A 17478-nucleotide genomic window follows, 5' to 3' on the forward strand; every position below is an offset into this window, starting at 1 on the left:
TGGAGCTCCTGTCTGAGATGTACGCAGGTTAGAATCTTGCTGGTTAGCCACAGTCATGTGGCAATACACAGATTTAATAGAAATGGGTTAAATCAAGACATAAGAGTTAACCAGCAAGAAGTTAGAGCTAATGGGCCAGGCTGTGTTTAAATGAATACAGTTTCTGTGTGATTATTTCGGGTGTAAGCTAGCTTGGTGGCCAGGATGGAACAAGGGGCCCTGCTCCTTGTAACAGTGTAGCCAGGCAGAGACTGTCAGTCAGATTTTCAAACTCAGCTCTCAGAATCTCAGTCTCAACTATGAGGTGATACTGTCTTGATGCCTCCATTTCCATCTCCCCAGGGTCTGTTCCCCCAAGCCCTTAGGGTAGCATTTGCAGCAGAAGTATTTCTCTGTGAGGCTTAGGTCCAGCCCCATGGGGCACTCCTTCTAAAGGTGTCTGTTCTACACTAACTTCAACGTCTCCTATTTCCTGAGTTCCATGGATGATGGCAGCTTCCTATATTACTTGGTCATTTTGGTACTGTTTTGACCTTTCAATATGTGTTAACTTCTCTATATTAAATTACTTCTATTAAAGTAGTATGGTTTTGGTTTTCCTTAGTTTACTCTGAAATAGTAAAAGCAATAACCAAAATAATGGATTATGTTTCTGTAAAATGCCAACAGCTTTCTGACATTAGCAGTTAATTTTATTTTTATTATTTCCTTCTAAATAATATATGTTTGAACTGTTTAACCAAAAAAGTGCTTCTCTTTCATATTAATCTTTTACCTCCAAGAAGAGTATTATATTCTTCTTCTTTAATATAGTTTATTCTTTTAATTAAATTTCTTATGTTCCTTAGCTATGTTTACTTTTGAATTTGGCAAGTTATATAATTTCTTCATAAAGAACAGAAAAGACTGAACGATCACACAGTTTAAATTAGTGGAGCCCAGATTACTCAGTTTCAACTCTAAATCAAACATTCCTGGATGGTTGCCCAGTTTCCTTTCTTCTCAAATAAGATTATTAACCCCGTCATACACATAAAGGAACACATATAACATGCACATAAATATTAAGAATAATTAAATGAATATCCATATATTCAACTTACAACTGAAGAAATAGAACATAACCAATATTTTGAAAGAGGCCAGTGTATTCCTTAATGACCCATTTTCTTAGGCTCAGTGAATTCTGTTGCTTATTGCCCTCCTCTGCCTCCTCGCCCTAAAGAATTAATTGTTGCTTATATAGTTGAATTTACAAGCTCAAATAAGTGAGCTTGTTTTTATTTTTCTTATGCCTTGGATTTTCTTAAGATTGATAAATGACATATGAGTCAGTAATATAACAAACAGTTCAGTAAGCTTCCTCAGTCAGTAGAATGTTCTTTGAAAGAAAATGCCAGATTTGGTTTAGCTGCTATCTTTTTGAAAGGCACTCATGGGACTTTGTTGCTCTGTTGTGATATCAACAATGTTTGTTCATGTCCAGCAGAATCTATCTGTGAGCCAGGTCGCTGGCTCAGAGATTTAAGGAGATTTTGACAAAGTTTCACCATAGATTGCACTACCTGACAAAGACACTGGGTCAAAAGGCATCATTTAAAGCAACTGTATCAAAAATAAACTACAGACATCCAGAAGAAATCAAGATTGCTGAACAAAAGGCATTTCACTGAGCTAGGAAGCCTGATTCTCATCCCAAGGTGCAGACATGGGAATCTTCAGGTAAGAAGAAAGACCCAACTTAATGGATGATTTCACAGGAGTGCTAAGATGAGGATCGGGTGTTTCCCTAAAACGTCCAAGCCCTAACACATTGTCCCTCAGTTTTTTCAGAAATAAAAATGATGACAGTATGCAGAAACAAGGGGGCCAGATGGTAAATGAGCAACTTTGTGGAGACGACACATTTGTCATTAGCAAATAATCATACTATTAATTCAATTTTATCTCATGAATAGCAAATGCTACTGAATGTTTACCACAGAGTATTATAATGGCTTGTTTGTATGCTTAACCATTTTTATATATCTGATTAAAACAACTGCCTTTAAAAATGTGCAGACAGGCTGTTTGAAACTTCTTAAAGCATTCCCCAAATTTGATTATGAAAAACAAATCATTTCAATGGTTGGGGCAATGAATCATCAGTTAAGTACATGGATTGCTTTTCCAGAGGACCCAGGCTTGATTCCCAGCACCCACATGGTAACTAACCACCCCTTATAACTGCAGCTCCAGAGGATCTTATACCCTCCTCTGCTCTCCATGGGCACTGGGCATTTATGTGGTATATAGACAAGCATTCAGGCAAAACATCCACCCACATAAAATAAAAAATAAATACATCTAAAACTAAAATAAATTAAAACAATAGTTTTTAAAGGCTACATAGATCAAGGTAGATACTATTTTTAGGTACTATAACTTCATATAAAATAACCTCCAATTTGACCTCAATTTAATTACATGAACATATGCCTACACATACCCAAACCATGCCTAATAAAAAGAAGTAACTTCATGCATCACTGATACAAAAAAACTATATTTCTGATGGTTCTTTATTTCTCAAAAGTTGGAAACAAATTTTGATTCATAAAATTTCCTTCCTTGTGTTCAAATCATCTCCACTACGAAAATAATCAGATTTTGAAAAGTAAAAGATAGTTTCTTAATTCTCAGAATTTGACACCACTTCGAGCCAAGCTGATTTGTCCAAACAACAGCAGCAACACCAAGCGGTGGAAGTGTTTCATGAACTTGTTTCCTTGTGAGCTCAGAGGCATGTCATGCTTGGGCCCCTAACCCAGTACCAAGCCTGTATTTCTCAGAATGTGCTAGATGTGCTCCACTAGCCACAGAACCCACCACACATTCTGTGGGGAACCAATAGGTGCTGTATGGTAAATAAACCAGAGAACTACTGTGCATCCCTCCGCTGTACAACAGTGCACATTCCTCTCACAACTAAACTCAACGCTGGAGTGTCTACATCTATTTTTTCACGAACCCCCCTTTTGTGGTTTGGATATAGCATGGACCCCCAGAGATGCATGTATGGGAAGCCTGGTTTCCAGCCAGCAGTATCTTGAGAGCATCGCCCTCAACAATGTTTTCACGTACTGATGAGCCCATGGCTGAATGGGCTATTGACAGGTTGAAACTCCTTGAAGGAAGTAGGTTACTGGGTACATATTTTGGAGTGTGTACCTTGTCCCCAGAATCATCTTCCATCTTCTATCCTGACTGCCATGAACTAAGGAGTTCTTGGGAAGCTCACACTTTACATTTCCATGACACTGAATTGATACAGCCTACAGACAAAAAAGGGAGTTGCTAGGAAAATGTTACAGTTGCTGACCAATGGTACCGGTCTTTAAACACATTCATCTTTCCTCTTTGTAAACCACAAGCCTTCATGGCTGCTAACTCTTGTTACATATTGCTAAGATGATCCTCCAATATGTAGTTTTCTATAGCTAAAACATTGCTCTAGAAAACAACTGCTTAAGAGATATAGCGGAGGCACTGACTACTCATCCATCATTCAAGTCCATTATAGAACATTTGTCCTCTTGGGCGCCGAGACTTCTGAGAATCTCAAATTTTCATGGCTTCATATACATTTAATACCGATGGGTTCTAAAGAGGATCTGTAGGTTTATGTATCATATGTTTTCAGTTATGTGTGTAAGTACATGTGTGAACATTTCTGTGTATGGACGGTATGTGCATGTGAGAACTGTACATCTGTGTGCATGTATGTACATGTTTGTGTGTGTATATGAATGTTTGTATATGTGTGTATCTGAGTGCTCACATGCGTGTGACTATGTGCTGTTTGCGTAACTTCAAACTTACTAATAACATCGTTCCCCTTATAAATCATCTGTAAATGATGAAATCCTAATTTTCTAGAATGGAGTGCTAATGAATATATGAAGATTTTTCCAGCCTCTCCAGAAATGTCCCTGGCACCACATCACTGTGTATGTAAAGTCTAACTAAGCAAAGACATAATTTTTGAATTGTCACAAACTCTATAATAGGAATTGTTTTGTAATGCTTTAAGATTTAATTAGTTTTCAGTCATCTTTTTAAAAAGTATTTATTGGAAAGTTTGAATATATCCAACCATCCAAATATATCCAAAGTCTTGAATATATCCAACCATCACCATCCCCCACTTGCAACTCTTCCCAGAACCCCTCATCATATCTCCCTCTCAACAACTTAAATATATGATGTCATAACTTCCCACAAGAACAAAACAGTTCTCACACAATTGTTAAACTCAGATAAGGCAAAGCTACCATTCTTATCCTTAATCAATAGGCACCTACATATATAATTGGAATGGAACTCAGATAAGGGACAGAACTGCAGCTCTTTTAACAGCAGTTACTATGTTTTGGGAAACTAACCGCATCTCAATAACACCTAATGTGTACCATGTGAATATATAAGAACTTTAAAAATTGTGATATTTGTTGAAATCCATTTAAATTTATCTGTGTCCAGAACATAGCAGCCATAAATCTGGTGACAGATCAGGACCACCTCAGATAAATTCATTTCCTATTTTTGAGACTGGGTCTCTTAAAAGTAGATTTTTTTTTAAATTCTGTGCAGAAGTGACTAAACCTTTATACAATTTAGTAACACAATATCAAATGAAAATGCTATGCCATCTTATTTTCTCTTTGTCTAAACTTAATATAACTCAAAAAGAGGTTGAAATAGATTCCCAACACTATAACAACAATAAATGGCACAAAAAGGAGGGAAGAAGTAAATTTTGGAAGACTATTTTCTTCCATGTAAATGTTACTGATTAAAGAAATTTGAGGAATTTCCGATAACCACTAATCAAAACTACAGAATGTTAGGCTTTGTTGCTTACCATACAACAGTAAACATATGTTTCATTTAACCTCGTGTGCACAGAGCACGCTTTGTTTTCACAAGTGTTCACGAGTCACAGAATTTTGGGCAAGTATATCAAAGGAGAACAGGCCGGAACTATTAATCTTTCAACAACGACAGGATTTGTGTCCAACCATGATATGGAGGCTATCCAAAGGCTCTTGGCTACAAAATAGAAAACAAAATGTGAACTTGTTCCCAGTGGAATGGACCGTTACTCAAATGGCAGATATGACTGGATAACTGAATTTCCAATACCCAACTTTCTGAAGCGATGAAAAACAAAACTATGGGCATGTTTTTCTTCTGCTGTACATAAAGAGATTTTAAAAAAGGTAAGTGCAGTTTCTGCCTGGCTTATTTTCAAAATCCTTAAAAGTTATCATTTATCATTATGATTATATATTTTACAAGAATGTATGTTCAGGGTCATACGTTACCTTTCAGGTCTTTCTTTAGTTTTCTGAGATCTTTCTGGAAGTCTTCAAATTTCATCTGCGAGGCCTGGAACAGCTCCTGGGGCTCTGCCAGAGGGAAGACACACTGTTCCTTGCCAGCATCCTAATTAGCAAACACGATTTAAAAACAAATCAGTGTGAGAAAGAGACAACAGGAATGGCAGCAATCCCAACAAGACAACTGGAAAAACACACCGGAATCACCCTACATAGACCAGGCATGCGCCATTGAGATGGCTCAATGAGCCAGAGGGCTTACTCTGCCATCCTCTAGGACCTGAGATCAAATCCATGGCATCCATGGAAAGAGTCATTCATGGCTGCATGAGCCTGTAACCTCAGCATTGTCAGCGAGGTGGCAGAAATAAGATGATCTGAGACCTTGGACTAGCCAGCTAATCGGCCTAGCTGACATGACAAGCTTCCTGGCCAGTGAGGGACAGCATCGAGGAAACAAGATGGAGAACACAGAGGGAGGGGCCCCAAGACTTGCTGCGCTCTGCATCTGCAAGTTTGCACAAGCACACTCATATCGTGCACCACACACACACACATGCAAGGAAAAGGAAGTCAAAATAGAGCTGTATGCAAAGTCAGTCTTACCTCATCAAAATTTCGAAGATAATATGAGACAATATACGACAAAAGGCTTCTGCTGTTGTCCTAGGCAGAAAGATCAAAGTAAGTAACACATCCTTAACAAATATCATGTATTATTAAGTTTACAGAGTGAAGTAAATTACAGGGAGTACACATATAAACTTGGGAATATTCTGAGTGGTTTTATATTCTGCACTACCTTGATCATTGTATCTAAAGGGCTAAATGGCAGATTTGTTGTGTTTATTGTAAGTGCCAAGAGGAAGCTTCCCTGTTTAAGAGAGGAGCTCAAATGTAAATAGTTTGCTGTTTTTCTTTCCCTCCACCAGAAATTTAACTCAATGTTTATATGCTTTATTTAATGCATTTATTTTTAATTTGATTAGTACTTTTGTTGTTTTAAATGTTGCATATGCGTTTTGCCTGCACGTATGTGTGTGCACCACGTGTGTGTCTGGTGCCTGTGGAAACCAGAATAGGGCACTGGATTCCCAGCAACAGGAGTTACAGGTGGTTTTGAGTGTCCCTGTAAATGCTGGGAACAGAACTTGACTCCTCTAAGGAACAGCATGAGGTTTTAGTTGATGAATAATCTCTCCAACCCAGCAATAAGGTTTTCAAATATCATCATAATGAGATAATTGCTTGTAATTCCACATAAAGGATGTAGCTGGTGTTGCCATAATAAATAATTTTCATATCTGACAGAAATTCTTTAGCGCTTAATCCAGTGACATGAAAAAATATTTCAGGTAAGTGGAAACTTCCTAAAAATGCAAAGCACATTACAATTTATTATATAACACCTGAAAATGAAGAATTAACACTTAAGCTACTATTAAGAAAATGTACATATCATTTGAAAATGTAAAATTATTTCAAGTAATATTTTGCTTCTTTCCTGACACATCTAGAAATATTAATTTTTAATTAAGATTTTTGTCCTGCTTCAATAAATCAACAGATAACTTAAGTTTGAGAAAACCTAGTGCACAATATAAATTCTCTGAAATGTTCCTTTTGTTAAATTACAATAGATTTGACCTAATTTGGTCTCTACACATTGGTGATAAAGTTGGTCCAGATTGGCCTTCTTACACAGTGAATTGCAACCCAGCTTGATGTTACTCTAAAAGTACACACTGGTAACCAAGCCACTGGGACACTGAGACGTGGCTAATCACAACAGACAGACTTTTAAACCAACAGAAGGGTGAAAACTTCCAAATTATGTCTGTTGAAGACAAATGTTAACTGTTTTGATTTGGGCTCTCTCCTTTTTCTTTTCTTTTCTTTCTTTTTTTTTTTTTTGAATCTGGTTGTAAATATAACTTGTGTTCATTTGGATGGGGAAAAGGCACTCAAAACCATCTTTGGTCTGTAATATTATCTTTCCCTAGAATCTTCTCTTGTGCAAATAAATCTTGTTAAACTTCACTGTCCTTGGGGCTTCTGTTACTAGATCTAGACATGAGCTTTCCTGTATTGATGAAAAGAATAACACCACCCAGTAATCCAGTTTCATGGGGTATTGTAATATGGCTGTTGAATATTTCCCCATCAGTAGGATTTGCTTTTGGCTCAGACAACTTGAGGTCTATTCTTAGTCCTACATTGTCATTCTATGAAACAGTAGTACCTGTGTCATTAAACATCTTTTAAAGGCTTGCCAATGAAAGGACATTCTGGTTGATCTGAAACTGTAGTATCTATTTTACAAATATTAGTGAGGAGTCAATACATTTACATTAGTATCCTAGAGAAAATTCCAATTCAAAACATCTTGCATAGATATTATGAGAGAACAATGGAAGTCTAATTATTAAATATTTTGCTTCTTGTCTCAGTATTTTTAACTTATTTTGTGATATTTAAACTAAAAAATACAATTTAATAGAAAGAGGAATAGATAGGAAGCAATATAGAAAACAAATCCATCTTCATAAGTAATTTTAAACAATTTTGGTTTATCAGAATATATTTTAGATCAATGTTTATAAGCTTAACATTATATTGCCCTTTTTATTCTCAAATGTTATTTGCAAAAGTTGTCTCAACAAACATCCATTTGGAAAATAGATCTCTTTTTTAGCAAAATGATTTATTTTGTCTATAAATCAGAAGTTTGCTTCTATTAAATGTTTATAATATAAATACAATAGCACTTGAGTACACATGTTTATTTGGCCACATATGAAAGTCATAAAAATTAACTGATGTGCGTGTACAAGAGAAAGCTGGCTGAGACTGTAATCCCAGCACTAGGGAAACTGAGTCAGGAATACCTGGAGTTTGAGGTCAGTCTATGCTACTGAGACCTTGTCTCAAAAACCAAACAAACAACAAACAAATAACCCCAACTGGACTAACAAAAAGACTTTTATTCAATTTCAGAAATACTGTGTCTGGCTTAGCAGTCCCAGAGAAAAATGATGCTGAATGATTTCTGCAAATGTAGAGAAACAATAAATAGTCAAGAGTTTTGACTGATTAGACAGCCAAAGAAGCAACTCTCATGAGGACAATGACTGCATGCTGCATCTCTCTCAGGAGGATGACTGTATGGTGAATCTCTCTCACAAGGATGATAAGTGCATGCTGCACCTTGCTTATCAGTACAATGGCTTCATGTTACATCTCTCCCGTGAAGACAATGACTGCATGTTGCATCTCTCTCATAAAGATGAAGATTGCATGCTATAACTCAGGAGGGCAATGGCTGAATGCTGCTTCTCTCTCCTGAGGATGATGAATGCATTCTCTCCAGATGGCAGTTTCACTTCTACAACCACTTATTCAAACTCAGTACTTAAAAGTCCTCTCTTATTTTCTCCCACCCTGGTATTCTTTCTGCACAGCAATTCTCGGGAAGGGAAGAACAATTCTTACTTTCTAGGTTGACCATCTCAGATGTTTATCTGTGATTGCTGTGCCTGACCTTACCCTTCCATTTCCACCCCAACAGTCTCCTCAGTATTCATTCTCAACAACAGCAGCAAAACCACCTCAGGGAAGTAGGGTTAAAAATAACTAGGTGAGCCAGGTGGTAGTAATGCGTGTGTTTAATCCCAGCATTTGGAAGGGAGAAGCAGGTAGAACTCTTGAGGCTAGCCTGAACTACAGAGCTAGTTCCAGGACAGCCAGGACTGCACAGAGAAACCCTATAGCAAAAAAAGCAAGACAAAATAAAACACAATAACAGCAATAGAAAGGAAACCAAAAAACAGACGACAACAACAACAACAAAACCACAAAAACAAAAAACCTAGCACTACAATCAGACTTAGACATTGCCAAACATGCCTGTAGAAGGAATGGTGTACAGAAAAGTGGGATCATCTTTTCTACTTCAGTTATGAACTACTTTCATTCATGATTGCTTTATTTTCTAGACAAGAAAAGACAACAGGAGAGTCTCAAATTCACTGAAAATGATTAGTCCTCAGCTTCAAATCAAACACCCCAAAACAAACTTAGCAGGCTTGATAAAAGAAGAAATACTTAGTTTTAGTAAAGTGTATATATATATACATATATAATACACTCATTACACAGAGGGTTCGCAATTCCAGCAGGACAATTATCTCTTCCTTTAAACTACAGATACCCAGATGATCAACTTTTACCTAGTGCAGAATACAACAGAACTTTAGCCAGAAATAGAGGTTCACACCTAAGGATGCAGAGTTCAAGGTCATCCTTACTAATTTAGCGAGTCTGAGGTCATTCTGGACTATATAAGATACTACTTCAAAAGTTGTATAAATATACGTTCATGTGTTGTGTGCATGTGTGCATGCACGTGTGTATAAAACTTTTGACCTCAGAACAGAAAGGGATACTTATATCTTGTTTAAACCCAAACCTATTTAAAAATATAAAGTCCTCAATTTGGAGTAACCATTAACACAAAATACTTACGCTGCTTTTGACATCCTTTAGTTTTGGCAGAATGTCTAGTCCGAAGCCATCTGCCTGTCCTCGAGTCTTGTTCCCAGCATTCATGTAGTTCCCAAAGGCTAAAACCAAACCCAGGACTTGCATGACCCCTGGTCCATTTTTTAATGTCTGTAAGACAGGACGGCAAAGATTTTTCTCTTACATGTCATTTTATTTGAATCATATAAGATCAATATCAAGCTAATTATATTCTACTCATAGTTTTGCATGACAGTCAAACCATTCCCTTCCAGATTATTTTCTATACCATAGAAACAGTGTCTCAAAGTTAGCTTTACAATCGTGTGCCACCAACAAGCATGAGTGTAGAAGCCAAGAGATGCCATTCGAGCCCACATACAATGAGAATTTCTAGAAAACAACATCACCTCTATCGTCCTTAACTGTCTCAATGTCTGGTACAACATGGATTTCTGGCATAAAGTGTAGAATCCCAAAAGCAGTTATAAAAATCGAATTCCAGAGTTAGGTTTGTTACCCATAGGTTCACACTCTCCACTCGCAGAACCTATCTGTCTTCAGGGTTTTGTGCCACTTTTTCTAAAGGTGTTCCTGGCAATATTGTTCTGATCTGGGAGATGATTTACCCCAATAAGAACAAGCACTTTTACTGATTTTCGATAAACAGCTTTGAAGGCTAATTTTGCCCCCTCCCAGTCCAAAATTTATTTGTTGCATTCAGAAGAGTATTTCTCTTCCAGAGAGTCAAATGACTATTCCAAAAAAAAAATCATTTGGATACAATAAATATTAACACTTTACTGAGCAGTCATTTCAAAAAAAACAACCCAAAAAGAAATAAAGAGCATGCCTTTAAACCTCTTCCATTTGAAAGTGTGATAACTAAGAGAATATGGAAAATGGGACTAAAATGGCCAGGATCTCAGTGTGGTCCCACTGCCCTGTGAATATGTCTAAGCACATACTTTATTACAGAAACCTAGTCCCCAAATATTCTCTATGTAGGATTGTTATCCCTCGCACTTACAAATACTTCAAGTAAACTAGAATCACTAAAATAAATAAGAACATGACTGAACACAATTAAATATCAGAATTTGTGTTCAGTTCTCTGGTCCAGAACCCACCTCACACAATTTCTGGAGCAATTCCAGTTTACGACGAATTGAAGAAATGCTCTCTGAAAACGTTGACTGGAACAGGATGCAGAAGACTCGCTCTGAGAAGTTGGGGATGAGAGACAGCTCGTACAGGAACCTGGGAAGATAAAGGCAAAGAGGGAAGAAAACCTTCAGGCACCCTAGCAGTGGTGCTTCCTTTACAACAGACATGCTCTCAGGAACCACCACCTCCCATCGCTGAGCAGCCGAGCATTGCCCTCCCAGGTCCCTGGAGAACTTACTGTTCAGGCTTGTCCAGAGACTTGGCATTTTCCTTGTCCTTGGATGATCGACTGTGCTTTTCAATTTTTTCCAGTTCATCTGACTGTGCTCTCTGGAAAAACAAAGCAAGTGTCTTTTTTTTTCCCTAAATCTCTTCAAGGGTTTCCTTAAGATAATGATGGTCACAATACAGTAAAATTCTCTATATTTTAATTTCTTAGCATCTGTTTGAATTAAAACTTGGCAATTTATGAGGCATTTTAAAGTGTAGATATGCGTAATAAAATCCAGATCATGCCTAAATTCCCCACATAATGCTATTGACTATTAGTGATCTGAAAGATATTATTAAAGCATAAAATAGTATTTTTCACTAATTTGTCTATTTATATTACTTTCTAGAAAGCCATAATTTTGCTTTAACTTAATAGTTTTCATTCAGATCTCAAACAAGTTAAATTTGGAAGTAATTTGATGTCAAATGTCTTTAAAAAAAAATCCTACTATTGCAGGGACTGTGTATTGCTTTTGCTGTACTTGGAGAAAAGTATAATTAAGCTATTAAAACATGGAACAAGAATGAAAGGTTTTCATGCTTTTGCTGAACATGATTTTTTAATAGAAAAATAGCTCCAGCCATATTTTGCTTTTGTCTCCTTCTACTCCTTATAATTGTAAGCTACAGATTTGTCATTCTGTTTCCTCATGCTCGGAGAGAATCATCTTCATTTTTAACACAAGTGACAGGCTTAGAAATTCCATGAATGCACACTTATTTCTTCTTACAGATCATTGGTATCAGTTTTATTTGTATCAAGACATAATTTTACACCTCACAAAGATGTGCCAGTGAGCCCAGACTACATCTTCCACAAGCACTCCAGAGTCAAATATATATATCTATATATATCTATATGTAGATATATATAGATATATATAGATATATTACTGTATTTTGTTAGAATGGATGGATAAGATCAAGTAAAGAGGTCCCAGAGAATGCGCAGGCAGCATCCATGCTAGTGAACTGCTCCATGTTAATTAACCGGCTATGCAAACATGAAGGTTTTCAGTTGACATATTCAACTATCTAACCTCAAAAAGAAGCACTTTCAGCTTTATTAATGCTGTGGAACATTTGTTTAATGGTGTAAAGATGTGTTGCTTTTGTTTACGCTGCCTTTGTTTAACTCTGTGAAGCTGCAATTCTTTGCCTGTCTAAAACACCTGATGGTCTAATAAAGTACCGAATTTTGCCAATAGTGAGGCAAGTGCAAGGATAGGCGCAGTTGACAGTCAGAAAATATAAATGTATAAATAGAAGGTGAAATGAGGAATAGAAGGAGGATGTCAGGGGCCAGCTACCCAGTCAGCCATAGTGAAAAGTAAGATGTACAGAAGTAAGAAAAGGAAAAAGTCCAGAGGCAAAAGGTAGTCAAGATCGTTTAAGTAAAAAAAAGCTGGGAAGCAACAAACCAATCTAAGGCTAGGCATTAATAAATAAGAATAAGTCTCTGTGTGTGATTTATTTGGGAGCTGGGTGATGGATTTCCAAAAGGTCAAAAGAGCAAAAAGTGAAAACAACCACCAACAGAGGCTGACACAGAGAATCTGAGACATTTTTCTTTGGGATGTGAAGTGTCAGAAGGATCGGAAAAGAGATGTGAATTCTCTCAACTATCTTAGGCTCATATAGAAGTTAAACTCTGCAGAATTTCAGGTTGAATGTGGCTTTCATAGTTCCTCAGCTTATGAGGAACTTGTAAAAATATTTAGAGGAATGAAAAATCAATGATCTGGGGCTAGAGAGATGACTCAGTGGTTAAGAATGGGAATTGCTCTGGTAGAGGACCTAAGTTCTATTTCTAGGACCCACACAAGGCAGCTAATAACTGCTTGTAACTCCAGCTCCAGGGGATCTTACACTTTAGCCTCTGTAGGACTTTGCATTTACATGTGCATGCATGCATGCACACACAGGCATGCTTATACATACACTTACACATACTTAAAAATAAATCTCAAAAATCATTTCTTTCAATTATGTAAAGAATCAGTCTCACAACTATCATCATGATGTCTCTTGAAGCCATATTATAAAATGGTCTTTTAAAAAGATAGTATCCATTTTACTGGCCTGAGAGACCAAAATAATATAAGGTAAAGATTGTGAGTGGATAAACTTAGATATAGTCTTCTAGTTCTCATTATCTCTTCATTTAAAAAAAAACTACATGGAAGCTATCTGCTATTTATTAGTCCATGTTCATTCTATACCTTAAACCACATGAGAAAGCAAAAAGCACAGCTAGTATAACGTAGCTACATAACTATGTATGCTGCTTTGATACTGTGTCTCGAACAAAATGGTATTGTTCACAAATCTTGGCAGAGGACTTACCTAAATGCTTGTGTGTGTGTTTGTGTGTGTGTGTGTATGTGTGTATATGTGTGTGTGTGCTCACATGACTTTGAAACAATCACACAATGAAACATGTCAAGCTTCACAAGTTCCCCTAAGTCTTTAAAACAATGCCTTCCAGGCAAATGGCTACCTGGCAGTGTCACAGTCACTTCCTAAACCAGGGATTATTGGGAATTACTAAATGTAAAATCCTTCATATACTATATTATATGTAAAGGGACTTCTTAAACTTTTACCTATAACTCCATTTTGTCCAAGAAATTTTTTTGTGAGTTTGAGGGTACAGATATATAAAACAGATACAAAAATCAATTTGGTGGTAATAAATCATGAAGAAAATTTAAAACCCCTTTGATATTTATATACACATTTACCACTTTACTAAACATTAAAGTGCATTTCCATGTAGAGATGGATGTGCTCGTTTTGTTTTATATAAGAGATGAAATGCTGTATGAGCATTTGTGCAGTCAGATGTGGGGCAACTTATGCATTTTTCAGAGCTGACTGGCAATTTATAAATGTCGATGCAGAAAATACCACTTCACACGAATGCTTGGTACAAAATGGCAAAAGTGTGCATCAGAGCCATTTCAAAATTTGCCAGAAAGTCTTCCCTAATAAAAGGTCAAAATTCATTTTATGGATTTTTAAGAAACTGAAGTCAGCAATTCAATCATTCTTTTGTTTCTGTTTTATTAACATAATTTCTTTATTGATTCTTTGGGGTTTTTACATCATACACCCCAATTCCACTCATTTCCCTTTCACCCTTGCAGTATCCTCCACCCAAACAAACAAACAAAATATCATTTTGCTCCTCCATCTCTCCCACCTCCCCAACACTTCTTCATTCTTCTTAGTGGCATTGGGAGCCATGTTGTATCACATAGTATAGCCTTTTGTCCTCTCTGCTTTGCTTGCAAATCTTTATTCCAATGAGATATTGCTCTGGTTCAAAGCCTCTGTTTTCTAGTACACCATCATCACTGGACCCTCTCCAAAACTCCTCTTGGATATCCTGTGGTTGCTCCAACCCATGGAGATCAAAAGGGTATCATTCTGCAGGACCAGATCCTCCATATGCTCCAGTAGGTCATAGATGGGGAAGATATTGGGCTGGGCAAACCCAAAGCCCTAGATAAGGACTTGAGTGGTAGTTGAGATGTCAGCCTGGGTAGCTGGAGCTATCCTCCCCCCTTAGGTGAAGGGTAGAGAGAGCTCTCCTACACTCAGGCCATGAGGGTCAGCTCTACCAAGCTCCTAGTGAGTGGTGGGGCCATCTCTCCTCAGTGCAGAGGGTCAGGCCTCCCATGCCCAGGTCACTGAGGCCAGCTCTCCCGTGAGGTCAGGGCCAGCTCTCCTCAGTGCAGAGGGTCAGGCCTCCCATGCCCAGGACACTGAGGCCAGCTCTCCCGTGAGGTCAGGGCCAGCTCTCCTCAGTGCAGAGGGTCAGGCCTCCCATGCCCAGCACACTGAGGCCAGCTCTCCCGTGAGGTCAGGGCCAGCTCTCTTGCTGCACTGTCAGGCAATGGGCAGGGCCAGCTTTCCTAGGACCAGCGAAAGGCAGAGCCAGCTCAGCTTGGCCCACACATTCCTTCATGCAGGTTTCTTGAACCCTGTGTGGTAACACAGGCTACAGTCATCAACAGAGACTCCAGCTGCAGCAGGACCATGGACACAGACAAAGCCCTTGGCAGCAGTTTGGTTCAGAAGTCATCGAGGTCCCTGTGGCATCTCAGGACATCCAGATCAGTATAGCCCCAATGACAGCATTGCTCTCAGACACCAACAAGGCCACAGGTTTAGAGCCAGACCCTGGGCATTCGTGTGGCCTTTGGTGACAACACAGACCATGGACATCAACATAGACCCAGGCTGTGAAACAAGAATTCAGACGTGGTCCTTGGCAAGCAGCCAGGCCTGGATATCACAATGGCCAGGCCACTCAGATCTGCATAGCTCCTCAAACAATCACTTTTATAATCAAACATGCTAGTACAATGAATACAAAGATAGAATGGCTTGATACATATTGAGGAAGGCGAGTAGGAAAATTATGTATAAAACACTGTATACATAGTGAAACAGTATAGTCTATAACATAAAATCATTTCAAACCTGAGTCATCATGCTCAGGCAATGTTTCCTGCAACTGTATGTTGGTGCATATGCAGGAAAAAGTGCACATCAGTGTTCAGAACGAAGACTGATAAGAAGTCTTGCAAGGCAATGTGAGCAAGGCTTCTAGAATTACCTCAGCATCATTATATTTTGATTTCGAATGAATTTTTGGTTGTTGTGCATTCAGACACATTTAACTATTATTATTAAGTATTCTGTGATCCCATTTGGGGTCAGACCATGTCTGCTCATTTTAGAAGAAACAAAGCCTCCTTGGTCAGAAGGTACAGTTCTGGGATAGCAGAGAGGAACTTTCCCTTTGCCCAGGCCACCCACATGCTGTTCTTCCTCACAGATGCATGTGTATGATGGTGTCTATTCTGGTCTTGACTTTCCTCTATGGAGCTCACTTAGTGCCACCTCAGGTCATGTCTTTTCTCATACACACATTTACACATACCACACAGATACACACAGTCCACTCATGGTCACAGGGCGAAATTCTCAGACTAATCCTTGCTTTCACTGACACTGATAGAAGACTGACACAGGTTACATTCATAAAGAATGGTTGTTCATTTAGCTCTTAGCTTTACAGAGTCACAGTCCGAAAGGATCAGTACAGATCTGCAGAGAGCCCCATGACAAGAGGAGGGAGTGTGGGTGGAAGTGAGATGCCATATTGCCAAATAAAAGTCAAAGAGGAATGTGGGCTAGGTCTTAAAACTCACTAAAAATCTCCGGATTTTTCCAAGCGCTATAGCTTCATAAGAGCTTTGTTAATACCTTCTGAGGGCAGCTCCCTCTATGACTTAAGGCCCTCCCACTAGGCCCCACTCTTTGAGAGTTCCAGCAACTCCCACAATGTACTAAGTGTCCAACATTTGGCCCTTTGTAAGGGACATTCAAACTCTATCCAAATTATAGCACCAGTAAGTTAGAAAAAGAAGTATCTTCCAAATATATATTATTGAGTCTCTGGTGCTAAACTTCCACAGCCTACAACATGAATACTATCACCCACTCACATCTGGGCAAAGAGTGTCTGATAGAGTATGCCATGGGAAGGTGCACTGGAGCTTTCTTGTCCTCCAGAACTTGAGAGTTCTTCTGCACTATTCGCGCGCGAGATTATAGCTAGGAGAGTCACTAACTGAAAGTACCTGCAATCTTCTTGCAATCCAATTGTGTGGTTCTTGGATGTAAACTTTGTAGAATACAATGTATTTTCACAATATCAGTAGATTGGACATGTCTGCCACTGTCCAAATGTCAAACACCATCTTATTGTCATGGTGAACATAGATCTACTTTGAAGAGCCTCTTGGGCAGACTGCAGGAACCCCTGAACGTCTATGGAGTAGACTTTCCCTCCATAGTTGGTGACTAAATCCTTCTTAGCTGCATCCATACTGAAGCAAGCACTTCCAGTGGCAAAAGTAAACAGCTGACCACTTCAGACACAAAATGAAAAACAGTTCTATATTAAGCAAAATGCTTCCTCTAAATTCAAACATTGGTTTGTTTTCTGGGGTCAATTTCAACACTTACACACTTCCTTCAAATATATTAGAATCAGATTTTTTAACCTTTTCGACTTCTGCATTAGTAATGTCTTTGAAGTTTTTATGGCATAAAGGTC

The 17478-nt window shown here is 38.2% G+C and overlaps 1 protein-coding gene across 2 annotated transcripts in view; it reads right to left on the reverse strand.

Annotated features, from left to right (window-relative positions):
• Positions 1 to 17478, reverse strand: part of Fmn2 (formin 2) — a 279413-nt gene that overhangs the window by 103667 nt on the left and 158268 nt on the right. For both annotated transcript variants that reach the window (XM_087906102.1, XM_048436401.3), the window contains 5 exons: positions 11308 to 11399; positions 11033 to 11162; positions 9906 to 10052; positions 5988 to 6047; positions 5367 to 5487 (listed from right to left, as the gene is read on the reverse strand). In XM_087906102.1, coding sequence (XP_087762228.1) covers positions 5367 to 5487; positions 5988 to 6047; positions 9906 to 10052; positions 11033 to 11162; positions 11308 to 11399 — 550 coding nt within the window. The remainder of the gene's footprint in view (positions 1 to 5366; positions 5488 to 5987; positions 6048 to 9905; positions 10053 to 11032; positions 11163 to 11307; positions 11400 to 17478) is intronic.

Source organism: Myodes glareolus, chromosome 5 (genome assembly GCF_982192425.1).
Source record: "Myodes glareolus chromosome 5, mMyoGla1.1, whole genome shotgun sequence".
In the NCBI taxonomy this organism is placed as follows: domain Eukaryota; kingdom Metazoa; phylum Chordata; class Mammalia; order Rodentia; family Cricetidae; genus Myodes; species Myodes glareolus.